Below are 27985 nucleotides of genomic sequence, written 5' to 3'. Positions count from 1 at the left end.
TAATACAAAGAAAAACCTCAGTCATTATGTACTTTTAACATTTTCACAGACTTTGTCAATTTGTCCTACTATGCTTTTCTCCCAGACATATTTTCCCTACCATTTGTTGTAATATATATTAGCAGATTCCAATTCAGGAGAACTTAATTTAATAAATTTGGAACTTTGAAAATATTCTCACCTAACAGTTAATCCTGTGAAGACACTTGTAGAGGCAAAACCTTCAGTCACTTCATATTGGACATTGACTTCTTTGTTGACTTGTTATGGGGCAGGAAGAAATGCTTGAAATTATTTTGTTTTGTAACTGATTATTGATGTTGCCTCCATAATTATTTACTTTTTAAAGCTAATTACTGATACTTCTTCCAGGACCTTCATTTAGTAACTGTTTTCAACAAACAGCTAATCGTGGAAACATTTTACTTTCTCTAGAAATATTTTTTACAGTACACCAAACATGATTTAATTAATTTGTTATCTATAAACAGCTTTGCTTTCCTGCCCATAGACAAACCTTGGTTCAACCTCAGTTTTGTTGATTTTCTGGGGAAAATTTCTGCTGTTACAATATATTTTAAGTTTTCTAATTTTATTCACTATTTTTATGTGAGGCATAATGTGATGAGAATCTGGTTTGGTAGTTTCAAAGAACTGATATTTTAGGACAGAAAGAACATTGTAACATAGTAAGTAAAGTGCCTTTCCTATCAAGTAGAGTAAGTCAGGCACACACTCCCATTAAGAGTGTTACATTTGACATTTGTTATTTTCCTCTTAACATTATGAATGTGCACTTGTAATTTAAAAAAAAAAAATGAAAGGGTTAAGTATGATATTCTTCCCAGTTAAAATGCTATTTAGTTTTGACTATTAATGAAAGTTGTAGTTTGTCAGGTCGCAATATAAAGTTATAAGTTCATAAGGTCTCTGTTATAACTGCCTAATTCTTATGTTGTAGCATGAAAACATATATGGATAGAGCATAGATTGGTACCATATCTGAGTCCCAAGAATTTTAATTACAAGAATGGGTATTTGATCGTAAAGTTTCATTCAATTCAAATATAAAACCATTCTCTTTGCATTAACATAGCTTATGTCATAGGTGACAGTTGAAGTACTTAATAATTTTAAGTTCCAGTCTGTGGACAGCTAAGTCAGATGGTATCAGAGAAAACCAGCTCAGCTATATGGTGATATGTACAGCCTACAGGTCACTTTGTTTTTCTGATGTCTTCTTCAGTACATTCTCACTGTTGAATGACCAACTAATTTTTAAAAGAATATTTGTTGCTTATTTCATGAGTTTGAGTTGGCAACTTTGGTAATTGAAATCTGCTGAAAAGCTTTCGAAAGAAATAATAAATCATTTTGAGGATGAGATATAATCATTTAGAAGCTCCTCAGGGATATTGATGTATAACCAGGAATAAAACCCAGTTGTTGGAATGTTTATTACCAGGATTATTGGAAATTTAGATAGATAGTACCATTTTGTCAGTATTTGGGTCAAGTGGAAAGAAATATGTATAATTTCAGTAGTTGAAAAAGTATTTAATGAATTGGCCTTCTTAGTCATTAATAACATCTTAATATTGGGCAAAAACGTTACTTTTCAAGATTTTTAATGTATGTGATACCAGACTAGATCCATTAGGATTTATTTGTATTTGAAAATTATTTCATTTGATTTAGAATGTTTTATAAAAATAAATACGTGAAAGTGAAGTGAATCACAGAAAATGAAAAATCTTCTTTTTTTTTTTAATTTAAAATCTAGATGCTGAAGCCAGATTTAGTATATTTCTCTTTTTCATTTATGCCTAGAAGTCTTGGGATGTTTCATTTGTTTGTCATTATACCAACAGTTTCCTGTGGAACTCAAAAGAAGATCCTTAGAGAAAATGTGTCATATGTTTTAGTCAGCTCCTGTAATTCACAGAAAAATCGTTCTAAGTGTTTTTTAGTTGGTAAACATTTTGTCTGTTCTTACATAAAATAAATGATACTTTCTATAACATACTTTACCTACTGACATGAGCTTTTAAATGTGTTTTTAAAAATTTAGAGGCCATATTCTGAAGCTGTATTGTAAGAGATTACCATGTCTACCTGTGGTGGAAAAGATATAAGCATTTACAGTATGTATCAGTATCAAATTGGAAGGTTTATAGGGCTTACAGGTTGCTAACTCAACCGTTACATTTTGAAAATCATGTCTCATTCATTCATTTCTTTCTTTCAACTTTTTATGTTGTACTGAAGTATATAGCTGATTAACAGTGTTTAAGGTGGACAGCAAAGTACTCATCCATACGTACACATGTATCCATTTTCCCCCCAAATCCCCTCCTTTCTTGGCTGCCACATTGACCAGAATTCCCTGTGGTTCTTGTTAGTTCTCCAGGTTAAATACTGCGGTGTGCACTTGTATTATGTACCTGACTATCCCTTCTCCTCCATTCCCCCCATGGTAACCATAAGGTTGTTAGAGAGTATTGAGCAGAATTCCCTTCCTTTGCTTTACAGCAGTCCCTTGTTAATTATCCAGCACTGTGTACATGTCCATCTCAAACTCCCTAACTATCCCTTCCCCCATCCTTCCCCCGGGAACCATAAGGTTATTACAGAGTATTGAGCAGAGTTCCCTGTGCTATACAGTAGGTCCTTGTTGATTCTCCATTTTAAATACAGCAGTGTGTACATGTAAATCCCAAACTCCCTGACTGTCCCTTCCCCCATCCTTTCCCCTGGGAACCATAAAGTTATTTACAGAGTATTGAGCAGAGTTCCCTGTACTGGACAGCAGGTCCTTGTTGGTTCTCCATGTTAAATACAGCAGTATGTCCATGTCCATCCCAAACTCCCTGACTATCCCTTCCCACATCCTTCCCTGTGGGAACCATAAGATTGTTACAGAGTATTGAGCAGAGTTCCCTTCCTTTGCGGTACAGCAGGTCCTTGTTGGTTCTCCATGTATAAATCAGTGTGTCCATGTCCATCCCAAACTCCCTAACTATCCCTTCCACATCCTTCCCCCCTGGTAACCATAAGATCACTACAGAGTATTGAGCAGAGATCCCTGTGCTGGACAGCAGGTCCTTGTTGGTTATCCATTTTAAATTAAGCAGTGTGTACATGTAAATCCCAAACTCCCTGACTGTTCCTTCCCTGTACCCTTCCTCTCAGCAACCACAACTTTGTTGTCTGTGTCCTCATTTGTTAATTTTTGGTACTCTTTGTGAGCTGAGATAGTTTACAGATAAGAAAGTAGTAACACCGATAATAGCTAATATTTATTACTTATTCAAATGGCATTCTTAATCTGTAAGGATTTATTTTTCACCCAGTCCTTAAAACAGAGCAGTAATTTAACGGCACATTTCTTTCAGTGAGTTTAGGATGGACAGGTACACACTGCTACATGTACACACTGTTCATTGCATTTATAGTGTCGTCATGATTTTTTTCCTTTTACATTTTAGGTCACCAAGAAAATAACAACTTCTGTTCTGTTAACATAAATATTGGTCCAGGTGATTGTGAATGGTTTGTTGTTCCTGAAGGTTACTGGGGTGTTCTGAATGACTTCTGTGAAAAGTAGGTTTCTAAACTAAATTTTCTTTGAAAATAATTATGAGAAAATTTATTATAAAGGGCAATTACCTGCTGTTATTTCAGAGTTGGTAATGATACGGTTATAATAACATACATGATTAAGACTTGAATGTAATTCTCATATGTGTCTATGATTATTTTTAAATTGATACACATATTTCATATACTAAATTCTGTAACATTATAGAGGATATTTACTCATAGTTTATTTACTAAAAAGTTATGTCAGTGGTTAGAAAAAACAGTACTCCAAAATTCTCTCAATTACTGGTAATGTTTGATCAGGTTTTTGTGTCTTATGTAAAAGGTTTACTTTTGTTATAATGAATTTTTTTAATAAAATTTATTTCTTTAAGTTATAGCATGTGGTAATTTTTATACATACATTGCAGTGACTATTTTTAGGAAGAACTGTTGTGTGTATTTTTTTTAAATGGAGAAGGAAATGGCAACCCACTCCAGTACTGTTGCCTGGAGAATTCCATGGACAGAGGAACCTGGCAGGACATAGTCTATAGGGTTGGAAAAAGTCAGACATGACTGGGCAACTAACACACAACTATATTTAGGGTTTAATTTTCTTCTATTTCAGATATCTTAGGTCAAATGTACTTGGAAAATACAGGTGCTATCCCCAAAGTTTAAACTGCAGAGTAATAAAAAAATAACCAACTAGAATGATTTATTTTAAAGTTAGAAATAACATGTGTCCTCTCAACTTCTATAATTTTGTTTTGCAGAAGGACACTGCTTCTAATGTTTATAATTTCAATAGTTTACTTTATGGTTGCAGATAACATGTTATCTTAAAATCACTGCTGTTCTGAATTTTTGAAAAACATGTTTGATCTGTGTGCCATCTTTGGCATCCTTTTTTATTTTAATGGAAATTTCTCCAGTTTGGTAATACTGGGTGAAATAGTACTAACGTTTATATTGTGCTTGACAAGACTTGAACAGTTGCCCCTGAGACCGTTGGGCCCCAGAATACCTGACTGTAAAGGTTCTTACCTGTTTGTCAACACTCATTAATAGGTGGATTTTACTGTACATGAATTATACCTAAGTACAATCTACATTAAACTAAAAAACTAATTTATTTTCAGTCTAATTTGAAAATTTAACATTTGTACTTTTAAAAAGTAATTTTAGACATATGGTACCTAAATAATTACATATGTGTACCTATTCTCTTCTGTTGTTACTTTTCTTCAATTGCTTCTTCTATTCTGCAGTCCTGTTCTGAAGTTCTGACAGTACTATTAAGTTTTATTAAACTATATAAAATGAGAGCATTTTTTAATCTGTTAGAAATATCTTTTCATCTTTGATGAGACATTTAAAAAAACCTTTGTCCAGTAACATTATTCTTTTTTTTTTTCAGAAATAATTTGAATTTTTTGATGAGTTCTTGGTGGCCCAATCTTGAAGATCTTTATGAAGCAAATGTTCCTGTATATAGGTTTATTCAAAGACCTGGAGATTTGGTCTGGATAAATGCAGGCACTGTGCACTGGGTTCAGGCTGTTGGCTGGTGCAACAATATTGCTTGGAATGTTGGCCCACTTACAGGTATTGTAAATATACAGTCACAGTAATAAGTAGTACATTTTAAAAATTCTCTCTAATGATGAGTTGGAAAATAACTCACTAAAAGTTCAGAAAATTTGTCCTAGAAGAAATACAGTTGTTAGTATCAGTTCAGTTCAGTTCAGTTCAGTCGCTCAGTCGTGTCCGACTCTGAGACCCCATGAATCGCAGCACGCCAGGCCTCCCGGTCCATCACCAACTCCCGGAGTTCACTCAGATTCACGTCCATCATGGACGTGATGCCATCCAGCCATCTCATCCTCTGTTGTCCCCTTCTCCTCCTGCCTCCAATCCCTCCCAGCATCAGAGTCTTTTCCAGTGAGTCAACTCTTCGCATGAGGTGGCAAAAGTATTGGAAGTACAGCTTTAGCATCATTCCTTCTAAAGAGATCCCAGGGCTGATCTCCTTCAGAATAGACTGGTTGGATCTCCTTGCAGTCCAAGGGACTCTCAAGAGTCTTCTCCAACACCACAGTTGCATCAGTTCTTCAATTCGTCAGCATTCAACCTTCTTCACAGTCCAACTCTCACAGGAAAAACCATAGCCTTGACTAAATGGACCTTAGTCAGCAAAGTAATGTCCCTGCTTTTGAATATGCTATATAGGTTGCTCATAGCTTTTCTTCCAAGGAGTAAGCGTCTTTTAATTTCATGGCTGCAGTCACCATCTGTAGTAATTTTGGAGCCCCCCAAAATAAAGTTGTTAGTATACAGAGAGTGAATTCTAGCTAAGACAGGTATATAGAAGAGTAAATTTTAGCAAATAACAAATATGTGCTTTTGTAGATACAGACTATATACTTTTGGTATTTTAGAGCATATTGAATATTGTTTTTATAAAAGAAAACTTGGGGAAAACATAACAGAATAATTATTTTTTAGACTTTTAATTTTTTCTAATATACCACATGAGATGTTTTGTCAAACTCTGTTTAATATATGCAGGATGAAAAAGTCTGGCATTTGGGACCAGAAAGATCTGAATGAATCCTAGCTTGTTTATCTTTGTTAAGTTTGTGTCTTTGGATAAGTGTTTTGAACTATTAGATGCTCATTCTTTTAATCTGGAAAATGAGAAATTCTTTTAGTCCAAAAAAGTGAGGGCTTCAGAGATTTAAAAAAGACAAACCTAATACCAGGCACTGGAGAAGGCAGTGGCACCCCACTCCAGTACTCTTGCCTGGCAAATCTCATGGACATGGACGGAGGTAGGCTGCAGTCCATGGGGTCGCCAAGAGTCAGACACGACTGAGCAACTTCACTTTCACTTTTCACTTTCATGCATTGGAAAAGGAAATGGCACCGCACTCCAGTGTTCTTGCTTGGAGAATCCCAGGCACAGGGGAGCCTGGTGGGCTGCCATCTGTGGGGTCGCACAGAGTCGGACACAACTGAAGTGCCTTAGCAATACCAGGCACATGGTGAAGAGTTCTGACAAATCGTAGTCCACTGGAGAAGGGAGTGCCAAACCACTTTCCCATTTTTGCCTTGAGAACCAAATGAATAGTATGAAAAGTAAAGAACATATGATACCCGAAGATAAGCCCCCACATAATAGGTGCCCAACTTACTGTAGAGAAAAGGCTCTAGAAGAAATGAAGAGGCTTAGCCAAAGTGTAAACAGCGTGCAGTTGTGGATGTGTCTGGTGGGGAAAGTAAAGTCTGATAATGTAAAAAAAAATATTGCATAGAATATTTCATATGAATTCATGTTTGTAATTTATTCACATTTCCACAAACAAACACATAATTCTTAGAATGTTAGTTCCATGAATCTAGATAAATTGGATGTGACCAAGCAGAAGATAGCAAGAGTGAACAGGAGTGAACTCTTACGAATCAGTGAAATAAAAGGAATGAGAATGGGCAAATTTAATTCAGATGACCATTACATCTACTATTTTGGAATAAGAATCCCATGGAAGAAATGGAGTAGGTCGCATAGTCAACAATGTATTATGTGGATGTAATCTCAAAAACAACAGAATGATCTGTTTTGTTTCCAAGGGAAACCATTCAGCATCACAGTAACCCAAGTCTTTGGCTCAATTACCAGTGCTGAAGAATTGAAGTCAAACAGTTCTATGGAGAACTACCTGATCTTCTAGAATTAACACCAAAAAGAGGTCCAAGATACCTGACCATGGAATACAAAATGAAGCAAGGCAAAGGCTAACAGAGTTTTTGTCAAGAGCATGTACAGATCATAGCAAAAACCCACTTCCAACAACACAAGGGATGACTCTACACGTGAACGTCTCCAGATAGTCAATACCAAAATCATATTGATTATATTCTTTGCAGCCAAAGATGGAGACCTCTATACAACAGCAGCAACAGGACCTGGAGCTGACTGTGACTGAGATTATGAGATTTGTAAAGCAAAATTAACCCTTAATTTAAAGAAAGTAGGGAAAACCACTAGACCATTCAGATATGACCTAAATTAAATCCCTTATTATTACACAGTGGAAGTTACAAATAGATTCAGGGGATTTTTAGTCTGATAGAACACCTAAAGAACTATGGATAGAGGTTTGTAACATTGTACAGGAAGCAGTGATCAAAACCATCCTAAGAAAAAGTAATGCTAGAAGGCAAAGTGGTTGTCTGAGAGCACCTTCCATATAGCTAGGAAAAGAAAAGTGAAAGGCTAAAGGGAAAGATATACTTAACTGAATACAGAGTTCCAGAGGACAGCAAGAAGAGATAAGAAAGCCTTCTTAAGTAAACAAGGCAGAAAAAAAAATAGAGGAAAACAATAGAATGGGACAGACTGGTGATCTCTTCAAAAATATTAGAGATACCAAGGGAGCATTTCATATAATGATGGGCACAAGAAAAGGACAGAAATGGTATGGACCTAACAGAAGCACAAGAGATTTAAGAAGAGGTGGCAAGAATACACAGAAGAACTGTACAAAAAAGTCCTAATGATCTTGATAGCCACATGTTGTGGTCAGTCACCTAGAGCTGGACATCCTGGATTCTGAAGTCAAGTGGGACTTAGGAAGACTTTCCACAAAGATAGTGGAGGTTATGGAATTCCAGCTGAGCTATTTCTAATCCTAGAAGATGATGCTGTTAAACTACTGCCATGAATGTGCCAGCAAATTTGGAAAACTCAGCGATGGCAACAGGAGTGGAAAGGGTCTGTTTTCATTCCAGTCCCTAAGAAAAGCAGTGCCAAAGAATGTTCAAACTCCTTTACATTTTCACGTATTTCATATCCTAGCAAGGTAATACTCAAAATACTTTTAGTTTGGCTTTAAGAGTTTGTGAACTGAAAACTTCCAGATATACAAGCTGGATTTAGAAGACGAACCACAGAGATCAAATTGCGAACATCTCTTGGGCTACAGAGAAACAAGGGAATTCCAGAAAAACCTTTACTTTGACATATAAAGCCTTTCACAGTATAGATCACAAGAAACTGCAAAATTCTTAAAGAGATGGGAATACTATACCACCTTACCTGTCTCCTGAGAAACCTGCTTTTAACATCAGAAGCAAGAATTGGAACCAGACATGGAACAACATAATTTCATAATTTGGAAAGGAGTATGTCAAGGCTGTATATTGTTTCCCTGCTTATTTAACTTCTGTGCAGAATACATCATGTGACATGAGAAGTTGATTGAATCACAAGCTAGAATCAAGATTGTAGCAGAAATATCAGTGACCTCAGATAGGAAGATGACACCACCCTGATGGCAGAAAGAAGAGGAACTAAAGAGCCTCTTGATGAGGGTGAGAGAAAAGAGTGAAAAAACTGACTTAAAACTCAGCACTCCAAAAGCTAAAGTCATGCTGTACTGTTGCATCTCTTCATGGCAAATAAATTAGGAAAAATTGGAATTTTTGGCAGATTTTATTTTCTTGGGCTCCAGAATCACTGTGGACAGTGAGCCCAGCCACAAAATTAAAAGAGGCTTACTACTTGGAGTAAAAGCTATCACAGATACAAACAGCATATTAAAAAGCAGAGACATCACTTTGCCAACAAAGGTTTTTATCGTCAAAACTGTGGTTTTTCTAGTAGTCGTGTCCAAATATGAGAATTGGATCATAAAGAAGGCTGAACACCAAACAATTAATGCTTTCAAACTGTGATGCTGGAGAAGAATCTTGAGAATCCTTTTGACTGCAAGGAGCTCAGACCAGTCAGTGCTAAAGTAAATCAATCCTGAATATTCATGGGAAGAACTGATGCTGAAGCTGAAGCTCCAGTGCTTTGATCACCTGATATAAACAGCTTACTCTTGGAAAAGATCTTGATGCTGGGAAAGATTGAGGGCAGGAGGAGAATGGGGTGATGGAGGATGAAATGGTAATAGAGCATCAACAACTTGGTGGACATGAATCTGAGCAAACTCTAGGACATAGTGACACAGAAGCCTGGTATGTGGCCGTTCATGGGGCTGCAAAGAGTTAAACTCACATAACCATTATATGGGTCAGGGATCCTTCAGAAGAAATGGAGTAGCCATCATGATCAACAAAAGAGTCCGAAATGCAGTAATTGGGTGCAGTCTCAAAAATGACAGAATGATCTCTGTTTGTCTCCAAGGCAAACAATTCAATCTCACAGTAATCCACGTCTATGCCCCAACCAGTAACGCTGAAGACGCTGAAGTTGAGTGGTTCTGAGAAGACCTACTAGACCTTTTAGAACTAACACCCAAAAAAGATGTACTTTTTATTATAGGAGACTGGAATGCAAAAGTAGGAAGTCATGAAACACCTGGAGTAACTGGCAAACTTGGCCATGGAATGCGGAATGAAGCAGGGCAAAGACTAACAGAGTTTTGCCAAGAAAATGCACTGGTCATAGCAAACACCCTCTTCCAACAACACAAGACTCTACACATGGACATCACCAGACGGTCAACACCGAAATCAGATTTACTATATTCTTTGCAGCCAAAGATGGAGAAGCTCAATACAGTCAAGAAAAACAAGACCAGGAGCTGACTGTGGCTCAGATCATGAACTCCTTATTACCAAATTCAGACTCAAATTGAAGAAAGTAGGGAAAACTGCTAGACTATTCAGGTATGACCTAAATCAAATCTGTTATGATTATACAGTGGAAGTGAGAAATAGATATAAGGGCCTAGATCTGGTAGACAGAGTGCGTGATGAACTGTGGAATGAGGTTCATGACATTGTACAGGAGACAGGGATCAAGACCATCCCCATGGAAAAGAAATGCAAAAAAGTGAAATGGCTGTCTGGGGAGGCCTTACAAATAGCTATGAAAAGAAAAGAAGCGAAAAGCAAAGGAGAAAAGGAAAGATATAAGCATCTGAATGCAGGGTTCCAAAGAATAGCAAGAAAAGATAAGAAAGCCTTCTTCAGGGATCAATATAAAGAAATAGAGTAAAAGAAAGAATAGGAAAGACTAGAGATCTCTTCAAGAAGATTAGAGATAACAAGGGAACATTTCATGCAAAGATGGGCTAGATAAAAGACAGAAATGCTATGGACCTAACAGAAGCAGAAGATATTAAGAAGAGGTGGCAAGAATACACAGAAGAACTGTACAAAAAAGATCTTCACACCCGGATAATCACGATGGTGTGATCACTCATCTAGAGCCAGACATCCTAGAATGTGAAGTCAAGTGGTCCTTAGAAAGCATCACTATGAACAAAGCCTAGCGGAGGTGATGGATTTCCAGTTGAGCTATTTCAAATCCTAAAAGATGATGCTGTGAAAGTGCTGCACTCAATATGCCAACAAATTTGGAAAACTCAGCAGTGGCCACAGGACTCGAAAAGGTCAGTTTTCATTCCAATCCCAAAGAAAGGCAATGCCAAAGAATGCTCAAACTACCGCACAATTGTACTCATCTCACATGCTAATAAAGTAATACTCAAAATTCTCCAAGCCAGGCTTCAGCAATACGTGAACCGTGAACTTGCTGATGTTCAAGCTGGTTTTAGAAAAGGCAGAGGAACCAGAGATCAAATTGCCAACATCCACTGGATCATGGAAAAGTCAAGAGAGTTCCAGAAAAACATCTTCTGCTTTCTTAACTATGCCAAAGCCTTTGACTGTGTGGATCACGATAAACTGTGGACAATTCTGAAAGAGATGGGAATACCAGACCACCTGACCTGCCTCTTGAGAAATCTGTCTGCAGGTCAGGAAGCAACAGTTAGAACTGGACATGGAACAACAGACTGGTTCCAAAAAGGAAAAGGAGTGCTTCAAGGCTGTATATTGTCACCCTGCTATTTAACTTATATGCAGAGTACATCATGAGAAACACTGGACTGGAAGAAACACAAGCTGGATTCAAGTTTGCCGGGAGAAATATCAATAACCTCAGATACGCAGATGACACCACCCTTATGGCAGAAAGTCAAGAGGAACTAAAAAGCCTCTTGATGAAAGTGAAAGAGGAGAATAAAAAAGTTGGCTTAAATCTCAACATTCAGAAAACGAAGATAATGGCATCTGGTCCCATCACTTCATGGGAAATAGATGGGGAGGCAGTGGAAACAGTGTCACGCTTCATTTTGGGGGGCTCCAAAGTCACTGCAGATGGTGACTGCAGCCATGAAATTAAAAGACACTTACTCCTTGGAAAAAAAGTAATGACCAGCCTAAATAGCATATTCAAAAGCAGAGACTTTACTTTGCCTACTAAGGTCCGTCTAGTCAAGGCTATGGTTTTTGCAGTAGTCAAGTATGGATGTTAGAGTTGGACTATGAAGAAGGCTGAGCGCCCAAGAATTGATGCTTTTGAATTGTGGTGTTGGAGAAGACTCTTGAGAGTCCCTTGGACTGCAAGGAGATCCAACCAGTCCTTTCTGAGGGAAATCAGCCCTGGGATTTCTTTGGAAGGAATGATGCTAAAGCTGAAACTCCAGTACTTTGGCCACCTCATGGGAAGAGTTGACTCATTGGAAAAGACTCAGATGCTGGGAGGGATTGGGGGCAGGAGGAGAAGGGTACAGCAAAGGATGAGATGGCTGGATGGCATCACTGATTCAAAGGACATGAATCTGAGTGAACTCCAGGAGTTGGTGATGGACAGGGAGGCCTGGCGTGCTGTGATTCATGGGGTCACAGAGTAGGACATGACTGAGCGACTGAACTGAACTAAACTGAAGCAATTGAAGAAGTGTTCTTTAATGGCAATTTTTAACTGTAATTTTTATGAGAACCATATTTTAGTGTTTTTAGTTTTTCAGAATTACCATTAAAATGATGACCTGAGTGGTGATAATGATTATGTTAATATATTTTGTTACTTTCATTTTTAACTTAAATTTTTTTCTCCATCCTAGCCAGCCAGTATAAATTGGCAGTGGAACGGTATGAGTGGAACAAATTGCAAAGTGTAAAGTCATTAGTACCCATGGTTCATCTCTCCTGGAATATGGCACGAAACATCAAAGTGTCAGATCCCAAGCTTTTTGAAATGATTAAGTAAGTCCTTTCCAAAGTTGCTGTAGTTCTTTTTTTGGATGCTTGTGGTAGAGAGAAAATAGAGGACAGGGAATATGATAAAGTTATCTAATGAATGTTTTTCTCCTGAAGATTTATATCAGTTGATATCAGATGATAAAGTTGCCCCAGAATCTTAATGCTCACATGTTAAAAAATACTTCACATCTTTTGAAATATGCCAGTTATTGTGGCATAGAGAATATTGAAGGCATACATGATTCTTTACTAGGAAACTCATACATGTGTCCGTTTTCTTAACCTTTGACCAAACTGATGTCCTGGGACCCCTTTAGTTTTAATACTGGAAGGCTGTCTGAAGGACAGAGGGTGAGATTATTATAAATATCTCATAAAGAAATTATCATTTTAAACAGTCTTAACTAGTTTCCTACTATAATCAAATTATCCCCTTCTTGATCCATTTGTAAATTTAATAGATTAACAGTTTAAGTATATATGTATGTATATGTAGTCTACTAATTGCTCATTTGTTATCTTAGGTTTCTGTTGCCTTTCTTTTGTAGATGTATTTAGAATATAGGCGTACATCATCTTATTGCTGTTTACCTGACTGCAGTTTGCAAATTCTGTGTATTTTACAAATTGATTTGTGGCAAAGCAGTATTGAACAAGTGTCAGCACCATTTCTTACCTTCCCACTTTCTTCTCATGTATAATTTTGCTAATTCTCACAGTATTTCAGATTTTTCTTTATTGGTATATTTCTGGTAGTGAGCTATGGTTAGTGATCCTTTATGTTACTGTTGTAAGAAGACTTGCTGAAGGTTGAGGTGATGGTTTGTAATTGCGTTTTCTTTTTTTGCAATAGGTCATTTTTAATTAATGTATATGCATTGTTTTTTTAGACCTAATGCTTTTGCCCACTTAACAAACTAGCATATATTATAAACATAAGTTAACAAAATCAGAGAATTGACATGCACAACAAAAACCTCACAAAAGCAGAAAATTTACTTGGTTTATTGTGTTAGTATAGAATGGAATCATGTTTTTGGAGTCCTTTGGTACATTTTTTCAGAACGAGCCAGTTACCACTGTTCCTCCAAACTTCAGTTTATGTGTTTTTCTTTCACTTCCTCTCCCCTCATGCCATCACCAAATGACTATTGGAAATTATAGGCTAAATATGTAAATTACAATTTTCTGTTGTTCTTTTCAAGTCCTTTCACTACTTCTGTGTGTTTGTGAATGGTAGACAAAGATTTAGTGTACTAAATCTTAGACTAGATAGTCTAGTTAGTCTCACAAACTAGTATCTTGAGATATAGTGCTAATTTTTAATTTATTTTCAAAATTTTCTTCTAACAAATATACCCAAACAAAGTTGTTCAGTAAGGGTATGCACTATTTTACTTATAGACTCATTCCATTTTCTTTATGTTTGAGATTTAAAATTAGAAAAATTTGAAAGACCATCCATCATTCAAATTTTGAACTAAGGCAGTAATTCATATTATAGATCCATAATTATGTATGGTCATTTGGTAACTTCAATATGACCATTAACTCCAATTCATGAAAATAAGTATAGGCTGATCCAGATGTTCCATTTGTCTCTTTTTGCCCTGTGTTTTCTTTAGGTTTTAGGCAGAATGAATCCCATTCATCAAATATTTGAGAACCACAAACTCTATTCTTCACCATATTCTTGGCAATAAAGTAGATACTGTGGAATGTAAAAAACAGTCTCGTTGAGTGATTTAATCTAGTTCAGTTCAGTTCAGTTCAGTCACTCAATCATGTCCAACTCTTTGTGACCCCTGAATCAGCTCACCAGGCCTCCCTGACCATCACCAACTCCCAGAGTTCACTCAAACTCACATCCATCAACGGTGATGCCATCCAGCCATCTCATCCTTGGTCGTCCCCTTCTCCTCCTGCCCCCAATCCCTCCCAGCATCAGAGTCTTTTCCAATGAGTCAACTCTTCTCATGACGTGGCCAAAGTACTGAGTTTCAGCTTAAACATCATTCCTTCCAAAGAAATCCCAGGACTGATCTCCTTCAGAATGGACTGGTTAGATCTCCTTACAGTCCAAGGGACTCTCAAGAGTCTTCTCCAACACCACAATTCAAAAGCGTCAATTCTTCAGCGCTCAGCTTTCTTCACAGTCCAACTCTCACATCCATACATGACCACTGGAAAAACCATAGCCTTGACTAGACGGACCTTAGTAGGCAAAGTAAAGTCTCTGCTTTTGAATATGCTATCTAGGTTGGTCATAACTTTTCTTCCAAGGAATTAGCGTCTTTTAATTTCATGGCTGCAGCCACCATCTGCAGTGATTTAGGAGCCCAAAAAATAAAGTCTGACACTGTTTCCCCATCTATTTCCCATGAAGTGATGGGACCAGATGCCATGATCTTCATTTTCTGAATGTTGGCTTGAAGCTCAACAAGCCAACTTTTCTACTCTCCTCTTTCACTTTCATCAAGAGGCTTTTTAGTTCCTCTTCACTTCTGCCATAAGGGTGGTGGTGTTATTGATATTTCTCCCGGGAATCTTGATTCCAGCTTGTGTTTCTTCCAGCCCAGCATTTCTCATGATGTACTCTGTATATAAGTGAAATAAGCGGGGTGACCTAGATAAACAAATTCTGAAACAGATAAATAAGTTATGATTAAGTAATGTATGTAAAGTACATTTTTACAAATTTGTTTTTTGGTTAAGGTCATGGAGAATGCTACTTTTGTTCAAGTGGTTTATGACAGCATGGTTTCTATAATGGACAAGAATCATAAAAAAGAGAACTAGAAGAAAAGCAAGGGGTGAAAGCCTTAAAAAAAACAACTGATGTGTGCCGGGGTCCAGCCCTGGTGGATCCACAGTAATTTGAAGCGGGGATGGAGTTGGTGATTAAAGAGAGATTCATTAGAGATTTAAGGAGAGATTAGGGAAGAATAATATAGTGAAAAAATAGAGGAGAAAAGAGTCTGGTATTCTTTGGTTGACATGGAAAGCTAATAAAGTCTCAAGAAAGTTGCACCGGCTGCATAGGCCACAGGCACCCACTTGAATAGCGGAGGGTGCCCTACCTTTGGCTCCCTCTCGTGTGGGTCTTAGAAGCCCAGGCAAATAAGTAGACAAGGTGAGCCTCTGTGTTCCAGGGGATCAGCCTGAAAAGAGAAGGAGGGAGAGGGAGAAAGAGAGTTGACAGGGAGGAGGCCAAGCTTGTGCAAAAACCCGATAACTTTATTTTCAAAAAGTGCTTATATACCCTAAGTTTTACATAATGGAAGATGCAGAGTCATGAAGGGGCAGCAGTCTTGACCCTTATGGATGGCAGGCTTTCTTTCTGCATATCTTTCCGTATACAAAAGCTTTCAGGTGATTTACATTATCTTCTGGCCAAGAGGCCTGTTAACACTTTATGGCTCTCTTCCTTAATGAATGTTAATCTCATTTCCCCTGAAGTGTTTTTCTTTAATCTGCATCACCCTCAAAGCACTAAAGTTAAATCCCTATAGAACAAAGTTGCAGTGGGTTATAACAAAGAAAGTACTTAACTCAAAGATCTGATGTTGCTAATGCCAGGGCTACTACCTGTTTTTTCTACATACCAACTGTATCAACAAATAAAAGATATGAAAACTTGGCAGCAAGTATTGGCTCAACAATGAAACCCTTAATCAGTTCTGTTCTAGAGAGTTTGACTTCTCAGAAGCCCCTACATTCCTAGGATGTTTTAAGCTTCCTATGCCTCTCCAGGTTGGGAGGCTGTAAACAATCACATGCGTAGCTATAAGAGTCCAGATAAACCTGTCAGGCAGGCTAGAAAGCCATTAGAGGGGTTTTTGGATTGAAACACTCATTATGCCCAGGAGACTTATTAACTAGAGCTCTAAGTTAATTTTCTTTAGAGAAAGTTGGTCGGGGATAGCCCCCCGTTAACGTCAGAAGACTATAGTATAGCTAACAGTAAACAGACAGAATTTGGTTTTGGGGTAGATGCTCGGGCAGAGGACCCCTTGAGATCTGACTTGTCTTTGCCTGTCAAGCCTCTTCCTCATGACCTTTGTCATGGGCGGGATTCCCTGTGCTGGCTCCCGGTAGATGTGCTTATGGGACAGAAATGGCTGTAGCAGTACAGAGGAAAGGAATTATCTGTGGCAATGAACTCAGAAAAATGCTAAGGTACAGAATTATAGATGTATTTGTTGTTTAGTTGCTCAATCACGTCTGATTCTTTGCCACCCCATGAACGTTAGCCCACCAGGCTCCTCTGTCCATGGGATTCTCCAGGCAAGAATACTGGAATGGATTGCTATTTCTATCTCCAGGTCTTCCAGACCCAGGAATAGAACCAATGTCTCCTGCACTGGCAGGAATCTTTATTGCTGAGCCACTAAGGAAGCCTACAAGGGTTCTTGTAGGCAGTGTTAAGTAGTTTAGATAGTAATTCCATGTGTTATAGAAGAAGGGAAAGAGATTTTTTTTTACAGCTTTAAAGTGTGAATCTGTTTATTACTTTGGGTGTAAAGATTGGGAATGGATGATGAAAATAAAAGAAAACAGACAGTTGAAGAAATCCAGCTAGCTAACTTGGATTGTGATTGTAGCAATGGAAGTAGAAAAAGATTATACAACATACTGTTGTGAAGATGGAACTCAAGAGTTTACATACAAACTGAATAGTGAGATAAGAGAGAAAAAGTAATGAAGAAAAGCTGGTTATCATCTTGTAGTTTTCTTACTTCTTGGTCGTAAACTTAAAACATCTCTCATTTGGTCATAAACTTAAAACCTCTCTCACTTTTAACATTTTCATTCTCTACCTTCATTATTCTCAATATTGTCTAGAGTCCTCCAGTTTGTCAGGTTTTCTCTCAATATTTGAAATGCAAACACCACAATTTTTCTTCCATGAGGAGGAATTTTCTCATTTATCGGTTGTGATCTCAGTCTCAGTTCAGTCTCACAGTCGTGTCTGACTTACTGATTTCCCATAAACCACATCATGCCAGGCCTCTCTATCCATCTCCAACTCCCAGAGTCCACCCAAAGCCATGTCCATAGTGATGCCATCCAACCATCTTATGTCCATGTTGATGCCATCCAACCATCTTATCCTCTTGAGTCTATTTCTCCTCCTGCCTTCAGTCTTTCCCAGCATCAAGGTCTTTTCATATGAGTCAGCTTTTCACATCAGGTGCCCAGAATATTGGAGTTTCAGCTTCAACATCAGTTCTTCCAATGAACACCCAGGACTGATCTTTAGGATGGACTGGAGGGATCTCCTTGCAGTCCAAGGGACTCTCAAGAGTCTTCTCCAACACCACAGTTCAAACGCATCAATTCTTCATCACTCAGCTTTCTTTATAGTCCAACTCTCACATCAGTACATGACCACTGGAAAAACCTTGACTAGACGGACCTTTGTTGACAAAGTAATGTCACTGCTTTTTAATATGCTGTCTAGGTTGGTCGTAACTTTCTTTCCAAGGAGTAAGCATCTTTTAATTTGATGGGTGCAAAAACAATCTGCAGTGATTTTGGAACCCTGAATAATAAAGCCAGCCACCATTTCCACTGTTTTCCCATCTATTTGCCATGAAGTGATGGGAGCGGATGCCATGATCTTAGTATTCTGAATGTTGAGCTTTAAGCTAACATTTTCACTCTCCTCTTTCACTTTCATTAGGAGGCTCTTTACTTCTTCTTCACTTTCTGCCATAAGGGTGGTGTCATCTGCATGTCTGAGCTTATTCATATTTCGCCTGGCAATCTTGATTCCACCTTACGCTTCTTCCAGCCCAGCATTTCTCATGATGTACTCTACATACAAGTTAAATACGCAGGGTGACGATATACAACCTTGACGTACTCATTTTCATATTTGGAACCAATCTGTTGTTCGATGTCCAGTTCTAACTGTTGCTTCCTGACTTGCATACAGGTATCTCAAGAGACAGATCAGGGTTCCCATCCCTCAAAGAATTTTCCACAGTTTATTGTGATCCATACATCAAAGGCTTTGGCATAGTCAGTAAAGCAGAAATAGATGTTTTTCTGGAACTCTCTTGCTTTTTTCATGATCCAACAGATGTTGGCAATTTGACCTCTGGCTCCTCTGCCTTTTCTAAAATCAGCTTGAACATCTGAAAGTTCACATTACATCTGTTACTAAAGCCTGGCTTGGACAATTTTGAGCATCACTTTACTAGCGTGTGAGATGAGTGCCATTGTGTGGTAGTTTGAGCATTCTTTGGCATTGCCTTTCTTTGGGATTGGAATGAAAACTGACCTTTTCCAGTCCTGTGGCTGCTGCTGAGTTTTCCAAATTTGCTGGTATATTGAGTGCAGCACTTTCATAGCATCATCTTTTAGGATTTGAAAAGGCTCAACTGGAAATCCATCACCTCCACTAGCTTTATTTGTAGTGATGCTTCCTAAGGCCCACTTGACTTCACATTCCAGGATGTCTGGCTCTAGGTGAGTGATCACTCCATCATGATTATCTGGGTCATGAAGATCTTTTTTGTACAGTTCTACTGTGTATATTTGTCACCTCTTCTTAATATCTTCTGCTTCTGTTAGGTCCATAGCATTTCTGTCCTTTATTGAGCCCATCTTTGCATGAGATGTTCCCTTGATATCTCTGATTTTCTTGAAGCAATCTCTGGTCTTTCCCATTGTATTGTTTTCCTCTATTTCTTTGCACTGATCACTGAGGAAGCCTTTCTCATCTCTTCTTACTATTTGGAACTCTGCATTCAAATGGGTATATCTTTCCTTTTCCCCTTTGCTTTTCGCCTTTCTTCCTTTCACAGCTATTTGTAAGGTCTCCTCAGACAACCATTTTGCTTTTTTGCATTTCTTTTTCTTGTAAATGGTCTTGATCCCTGTCTCCGGTACAATGTCACGAACCTCTGTCCATAGTTCATCAGGTACTCTATCTGTCAGGTCTAGTCCCTTAAATCTATTTCTCAATTCTACTGTATGCTGCTGCTGCTAAGTCACTTCAGTTGTGTCTGACTTTGTGCGATCCCATAGATGGCACCCCACCAGGCTCCCCCGTGTCTGGGATTTTCCAGGCAGGAACACTGGAGTGGGGTGCCATTTCCTTCTCCAGTGCATGAAAGTGAAAAGTGAAAGTGAAGTCACCCAGTTGTATCCGACTCTTAGCAACGCCATGGACTGCAGCCTTCTAGGCTCCTCCACCCATGGAATTTTCCAGGCAAGAGTACTGGAGTAGGGTGCCATTGTCTTCTCCACTGTATAGTCAGAGGGATTTGATTTAGGTCATACCTGAATGGTCTAGTGGTTTTCTCCACTTTCTTCAGTTTCAGTCTAAATTTGGCAATAAGGAGTTCACGATCTGAGCCACAGTCAGCTCCTGGTCTTGTTTTTGCTAATTGTATATAGCTTCTTCATCTTTGGCTGCAAAGAATATAATCAGTCTGATTTCAGTGTTGACCATCTGGTGAAGTCCACGTGTAGAGTCTTCTCTCGTGTTGTTGTAAGAGGGTGTTTGCTGTGACCAGTGCGTTCTCTTGGCAGAACTGTATTAGCCTTTGCCCTGCTTCATTCTCTACTCCAATGCCACATTTGCCTGTTACTCTAGGTGTTTCTTGACTTCCTACTTCTGCATTTCAGTTCCCTATAATGAAAACAACATCGTTTTGTGGTGTTAGTTCCAGAAGATCTTGTAGGTCTTCATAGAACTGTTCAACTTTTTTGGCACTACTAATTCCCTTCCTTCCTTCTAATTTTCTTCATTGGTTGTATCATAAGAAGATAATACATTTGTACATTTTAGCTTAAAGTAGAGGTAATGAGGGCTGTGTTTATTCTTGATTTTTCCATGTATTTTTCACATTAAGCTGTATTATTTTTTTAATTTAAAAATAATTTGGTTGAAGTGTAAGGGAAAACTTCACTCTTCAGTTCATAATTAACATTTGAAGATAGTTGAAATTTATTATGTTTATTATAGTAGTTGACTTTTTATACAGCTTATATACTCATTAAAATTAGAATATTCCTTTTAATAAAATCCTTAAGAAAAAAAAGATAATGTAGTAGATTCAGCTTTGTAATATATATACAAAGTGTTCTTTGAATAGTTAACAAAGCCAGCTAGAAGGGTTTGTAGGCTGTCCACGGTATTAACACCCTTTTAGGCTCAGTTTTGTGTGTAGCTCTGTCAGTAAGGAATCTGGGAAGGATAAATCATCTCCTACTTAGGATTCAAGTATTTATTATGTGCTTATTCTATGCCAGGTATAGTCTTATTTAAGGTAACTAGGAAATAAAGCCTTTACTATCAGTAACTCTACATTTGGATATGAAATAAAGACTAGAAGCAGTAAATATAAGGAGGATAGTAGATACATTTAATGTTTTATCTTTTCTTTCAAATAATAGTTTATATATAATAATATGATAATATCTTCCAGACTCAGATTCAGTAGCAGTTCAGTATATCAGAGAGCTCTAAATTAATTTGATACTGATCAAACTAATACTCTTAGGGGGTTATACTGTTCACAAACATTGTTGTGACATCACATTGCTAAACCAGTTCTGTGCTTTTTAAAGTTAAATTGTCCTTCCCAGATTACATCATCCACTTCTGTATTCAGAGGAGAGCTTTGATACACAGTTGTGGGTGCTGTAGGACACAATTTTGAGTAGTAACAGCAAATTATGGAAAAACTAGCACAATTTGTGAAGAGTCACTATATTAATATCAGAAGCATGAATGTATGGAAAAAATAGACATTACCAAAGATACCATTAGATTACCTTCAAATTAAAATTTGAAACAAGAATTTTAGTACTTTTATCTTTAGTACTGTAATTAAACTAACTGTAAAATATAACCCATAAGTAATATTTTACAGTATCCGAAATTTTAAAGTCAGTCATATGTAAATGATTGTTTTGACTATCTAAGAGTAAATATATACTTTATTACCTTATTATAATCAAAAGTATTCAGCCTCCAGTTTAGACTTGGAAACATGATTCTTGAAGTTATTTGTTATTTGTGCTAAGAGTACTCAGTATTCAGTTGTCACAATAATTCTCTCTACACTAGGTATTGTCTTATGAAAATTCTGAAGCAATGTCTGACACTGAGGGAAGCTCTTATTACAGCAGGAAAAGAGATTACATGGCATGGCCGGACAAATGATGAACCAGCACGTTACTGTAGCATTTGTGAGGTAACTGTTTTTATTGACAGTTTTTTTGTGGTTTTTCTAGGGTTTGGTTTCTTTTGTCTTTTAATTATAAACTTACATATACTTTTCATGTGATGCATTTTGTTGAAATTGAATATCATAGCTATTACATTAAATTTTCATTTGATGGTATAATATTTTTTTAGCTTTTTATTTTGTATTGGAGCATGACTGATTAACAAGTTGTGATAGTTTCAGGTAGACAACAAAAGGACTCAGCTACCCATACACATGTATCCATTCTCCCTCAAGCTCCCCTCTTAATGGTATAATATTCTGTTAACTCTGTGTTTACTCAGAAGTATCTCCCAACAGTAGCAGTTATGTAGATGATTTTTTATCAGATGATATAATCTCATATTTTGAAGTAGGAACTATTTATCATAAGTACACAGTTGCCAACAATCTATTTTGGTATATATATATATGCCATGCACTACTAAGTCTTTTCTGCTTAATTTCATAAACATTTGTTAATTTTTTTTCTTGTAGCAAAGATTTAAAAGTGAAGATATAAAAATGTGGTAAGCTGTTCTACATGAGATTATATTCTACTTACAGGATACAAATTATAAACATATAAATGTAATATGTGTAAAAACTATAATGTCTGTGGGCATATATACAGATTATTATTCAATGACTTATGAAATAGTAAAGTTACAGGGCAAAAATCAGTACACAGAAATTGCTTGGATTCTTCTATACTCACAATGAAAAATCAGAAAGAGAAATTAGGGAATCAATGTCATTTACCATTGCACACACACACAAAATATCTGGGAATAAATGTCTAAGCAGACAAAAAAATCTATATACACACAATTAAAGACACTGGTTAAAGATATCAAAGATGACATAAACAGATGGAGGGATATTCCATACTTCTTGGTTGAATCAATATTGTGAAAATGACTGCAGTACCAAAACAAGCTACAGATTCAGTGTAATCCCTATTGAATTACTAATGGCATTTTTCAGACTAGAGCAAAAAGTTTTCACAGTTTGTATGGAAACATAAAAGATCCCCAATAGCCAGAGTAATCTTAAGAAGATTGAAGCTGAAGGAATGAACTTATCTGATTTCAGACTATACTACAAAGCTACAGTCATCAAAACAATATGGTACAGGACAAAAAAGTATAGACCAATGGAATAAGATAGAAAGCCCAGAGATAAAGCTATACACAAATGGACACCTTATATTTGACAAAGGAGACAAGACTATACAATGGGGAAAAGATAGTCTCTTCAGTAAGTGGTGCTGGAAGAACTAGACAACCACATTAAAAAAAAAAAAATTAGAACACTTCCTAAGACCATACACAAAGGTAAGCTCAAAACAAAGTAAGAACCTAAGTGTAAGACCAGAAACTATTAAACTCCTAGGAAAAAGCAGGCAAAACACTGTATGACATAAATTTAGCAAGATCCTTTATGACCTAAACCCTAGAATAGTGGACATAAAAACAAAAATAAGTGGGACCTAATTAAAAATGTTTCCACAGCAAAGAAAACTATAAACAATGTGAAAAGACAGCCTTAAGAATGTGGAAAATAATAGCAAATTAAACAACTGACAAGATTAATTTTCAAAGTATACAAGCAGCTCATACAGCTCAATACCAGGAAGACAAACAACCACCAGTCAAAAAGTGGGCAAAAGACCTAAACATACATTTCTCCAAAGAAGACATACAGATTGCTCTTAGAGACATGAAAAGATACTGAACATCACATATTATTAGAGAAATGCAAATCAAAACCACAATGAGGTATCACCTCATACCAGAGAGACAGAGAGAATGGCCATAATGAAAAAATCCACAAACAGTGAGTGCTGGAGAGAGTGTGGAGACAAGGAAACCCTCCTACACTGCTGGAGGGAATGTAAATTGATACAGCCGGTATCAAAGATGATACCGAGATTTCTTAAAAAGCTAGGAATAAAACCACCATATGACCCAGCAATCCCATTCCTAGGCATATCTGCTGAGGAAACCCAAATGGAAAAAGACACATGTATCCCCGTGTTCATTGCAGCACTGTTTACAATAGCCAAGACATGGAAGCAACTTCATTGTCCAGTGACTAACAAATGGATAAAGAAGCTGTGGTATACAGTGGAATACTACCCAGCTATAAAAAGAATGCATTTGAATCAGTTATAATGAGGTGGTTGAACCTAGAGCCTATAATAGAGTGAAGTAAGTCAAAAAGAAAAATACATTAACTCCTGTATTTGGAATCTAGAACGATGGTACTGATGACTCTGTTCACAGAACAGCAGTGAAGATGCAGACATAGAGAACAGATTTATGGGCAAGAGTGCAGGAGAAGAGGGAGGGAGGGGGTGAGATGAATGGAGAAAATAGTATGGATGTATGTACACTAACATATATAAATAGACAGCCAGTGGGAATTTACTTTCTGACTCAGGGAACTCAAACTGGGGCTCTGTAATAACCTAGGGGTTGGGAAAGGGCAGGAGGTGGGAGGGAGATTCAAGAACAAGGGAAAATATGTACACCTGTGGTCAATTCATGTTGATGTGTGACAGAAATTAAACCAATATTGTAAAGCAACATCAGTCCATTAAAAAGAAAGAAATAGTTCTTTAAAAGAGTAGGAAAAATTATTTTCTAATATTGCCGTAGGGGCCCATTCAAAGGTGAATTATATTATTTCAGCAGGGAAAAAATGGCTTGAATCAGAGAATAAAAACATCATTGTGTTTTATGGAGGACAAAACAAGTATTAGTTGATGCAGGAATAATTTCAGTTTTGCATTGGTGAATGTTGCCATTTGATACTGGAATACATTCTTAAATAAATGTGGTTCTGTTATACACCATTTTAATGTGCATATCTTGTTTTATGTTTTTTGCCAATGAATTATTACTGGCTATTTATATACATGTATTTTAGATTATGGAAATGATTTTAGACAAATAGCAAATTCAAGCAGTTTTCTTATTCAAGTTCAAAATGGGTCATGAAATGGTGTACACAACTCTCAACATCAGCAATACATTTGGCCCAGGAACTGCCTATGAACATACAGTGCAGTGGTGTTTCAAGAAGTTTTGTAGTGGAGACTAGAGCCCTGAAGATGAGGAGCACAGCCATTAGAAGTTGACAGCAACCAACTGAGAATATAATCCAAGCTGATCCTCTTAGAACTACACAAGAAGCTGGCCAAGAACTCAGCTTTGTTCATTCTGTGGTCATTTGGCATTTGAAGCAAATCGAAAAGGTGAAAATCTGGATAAGTGGGTGCCTCATGAGCTGACCACAAATCAAAAAAAATAGTCATTTTGAAGTGTTGTCATCTTTTATTCTACACAACAACACAGACTATTTCTCACTCAGATTATTACATCTGGTGAGAAGTGGATTTTATTCACTGTGACAGTCAGCTGCATGGTTGAACTGAGAAGTCCAAAGCACATTCCAAAGGCAAACTTGCATGTATAAAAGGTCATGGTCACTGTAGGTGTCTGCTGCTGGTCTGATCGACTCAACTTTCTGAATCCCTAGTTAACCATTACATCAGAGAAGTGTACTCAACAAATCAATGAGATGCACTGAAAATTGGAATGCCTGCAGTCAACATTAGTCAACAGAAAAGGCCCATTTATTCACAACAATGACCAATGCTTCAAAAGTTGAACAAATGGGGCTACAATTTGCCTCATCTCCCATATTCATCTGACCTTTCATCAACCAACTACCATTTCTTCAAGCATCTTGACAACTTCAGTCAGCAGAAAATCCTTCCCAAGAATTCAATGAATGCTGAAGCACAGATGTTTATGCTTCACCAATAAACAAACTTATTTCTCGTTGGCAAAAATGGGTTGACTAAATTGGTCCCCATTTTGACTAATAAAGAGCTAGTTGTAATGATTTAAAGTATAGGGTCTGAAGGCATTGTTACAAGTCTAATAGTACAGTAATAAAAAGGCTAGGTAATTTAGTGTGGTTGGGAAATGTATTTCATATTTTGAAAAATCTGTAAGATGCTTATAGCTCGTGGTATCTAGCTATAAGCTAGCTATAGCTAGTGGTATCTAGCTATATCTAGCTAGATATAGTGGTATCTAGCAATAAGCTTCTTGAATTTAAGAAATCTGATGTTTATTCTAAGAATTAAAAGTTCTGCAGCAAGGGACACAAGTCAAGGTACATGTTTCATCAAGCGGTAGTTGATAATTAAAGAAAAGGAAGAAGGTAAAGAGACTAGTTTTGAGCATTTTTGTCTGTTCTTTGGGGTCTTGGGAGTATACGTATTGCATAGGATGTGAGATGTTAGTTCCCATATATGTTTTGATCCCAAGCCCCCAACAGGGCAAGCTTGAGTCTTAATCACTGGACTGCTAGGGATTAAGTCTGTAGAATGGTGTTTAAAAAAAATTACTAAGGGCTGAGATTCATTAGTAGTGACGTTAAAAAAAGAGAGAGAAGCTAAAAAGTCTTTAGAAAGTAAAATCAATATGATAGTTGAAGAAATAGAGAATGATGACAAACTGAAGAACCAAGATGTTTTAACTGTGATTACTAAACTATGTTACTGCCTATTTAGAATAAAGGAAAACTTTATGAACTCTGATCTTTTACTAGTGTAGTTCAAAGACGATGTAAGGTGATGAATTTCTAATCACTGAAGTCAAACAAAAGTCAGAAGATCACTTGCCTAAGAAATTGAACATCCAAAGGAAATCTTGAAATTACATTTTAATTCTGAGATATACTGATTAAATCTTTTGGTTGTTTTAACATTGCATAACCTCATTGAAGTACATTTTTATAAGACCAAACAGACTCTGGTTAGCGTTTATATCTCAGATAAATGATTTTTTCTGTATATGAAAACAACTGTTTAGGTATTATCCATTTTCCATCCTGAAACATTGCAAGTCAACATTCATAAAAGAAGTACACTGTCTTTTGGTACAGTACAGTTCATAAATACACCCTGTACTTATTTTCCTTAATGTAATAGGATAATAAATAAACACCCTTTATTAGTCATCAGTGAGTTTCTTGCTCTTGAAAGTAAACTAATCACAGTGGCAGTCCAGAAAGGAATAATGTGGGTTAGTCAAAACATTAGTGGCCTCTTCATGGATCATAGCCTTCTCGTGGCAGAGGGGCTTGGATCACTCAGTGAAGCTATGAGACATGTCTAGCAGAGCTATCCAAGAGAGACAGGTTATAGTGAAGAGTTCTAACAAAACGTGGTCCAGTGGAGGAGAAAATGCCCATTCAAGTATTCTTCCTGCAAGAACTCTTGGATAGTATGAAAGGCCAAAAGATGTGAGACAGAAGATGAGCCCTCAGGTCAGACGGTACCAATATGCTACTGGGGAAGAGTGGAGGCCAATCACTAGTAGCCCCAGAAGGAAAGAAGTAGCTGAGCCAAAGTGGAAATGATACCCAGTTGTGATAGTGTCTGGTGGTGAAAGTAAAGTCCCATGCTGTAAAGAACAATATTGCACAGGAACCTGGAATGTTTGGGCCATGATCAGGGAAAATTGGATAAGGTCAAATAGGAGATGGCAAGAGTGAACACAGATGTTTTAGAAATCAGTGATCTAACATGATGGGAATGGCTGTCCAAGAAGCGACAGTTAGAACCAGACATGGAACAACTGATTGGTTCAGAATTGGGAAAGGAGTACAACAAAGTTTGAATTGTCACCCTACTTACTTAAGTTATATGCAGAGTACGTCATGCCAAATGCCAGGCTGGATGAATCACAAGCTGGAATCAAGAAATAGCAGCCTCAGATATGGAGTTGATACCACTCTGATGGCAGAAAATGAAAAGGACCTAAAGAGCCTCTTGAGAATAAAAGAGGAGAGTGAAAAAGCTGACTTAAAACTCAACATTCAGATAACTTAGGTCATGGTATCCTGTCTTATCACTTCATGGCAAATAGATGGGGAAACAATGGAAACAGAGGCAAATTTTATTTTCTTGGCTCCAGAATCACTGCAGGTGGTGACTGCAGGCATGAAATAAAAAGATGCTTGCTCCTTGAAAGGAAGTCTGTGACAGCCATAGCCCTAGATAAAATGCAGAGACATCACTTAGC

General features: G+C 37.2%; 1 protein-coding gene across 6 annotated transcripts in view; it reads left to right on the top strand.

The window, feature by feature from the left end:
* LOC138431429 (lysine-specific demethylase 6A-like) overlaps positions 1 to 27985 on the top strand; it is a 168922-nt gene that overhangs the window by 136762 nt on the left and 4175 nt on the right. For all 6 annotated transcript variants that reach the window (XM_069573578.1, XM_069573579.1, XM_069573575.1 and 3 more), the window contains 4 exons: positions 3489 to 3603; positions 5006 to 5193; positions 12513 to 12654; positions 21740 to 21866. In XM_069573578.1, the coding sequence (XP_069429679.1) occupies positions 3489 to 3603; positions 5006 to 5193; positions 12513 to 12654; positions 21740 to 21866 (572 nt within the window). The remainder of the gene's footprint in view (positions 1 to 3488; positions 3604 to 5005; positions 5194 to 12512; positions 12655 to 21739; positions 21867 to 27985) is intronic.

Source organism: Ovis canadensis, chromosome Y (genome assembly GCF_042477335.2).
Source record: "Ovis canadensis isolate MfBH-ARS-UI-01 breed Bighorn chromosome Y, ARS-UI_OviCan_v2, whole genome shotgun sequence".
NCBI lineage: Eukaryota > Metazoa > Chordata > Mammalia > Artiodactyla > Bovidae > Ovis > Ovis canadensis.
Note: the sequence above shows the minus strand (reverse complement) of the source record. Positions and strands in the feature narration are given on the sequence as shown.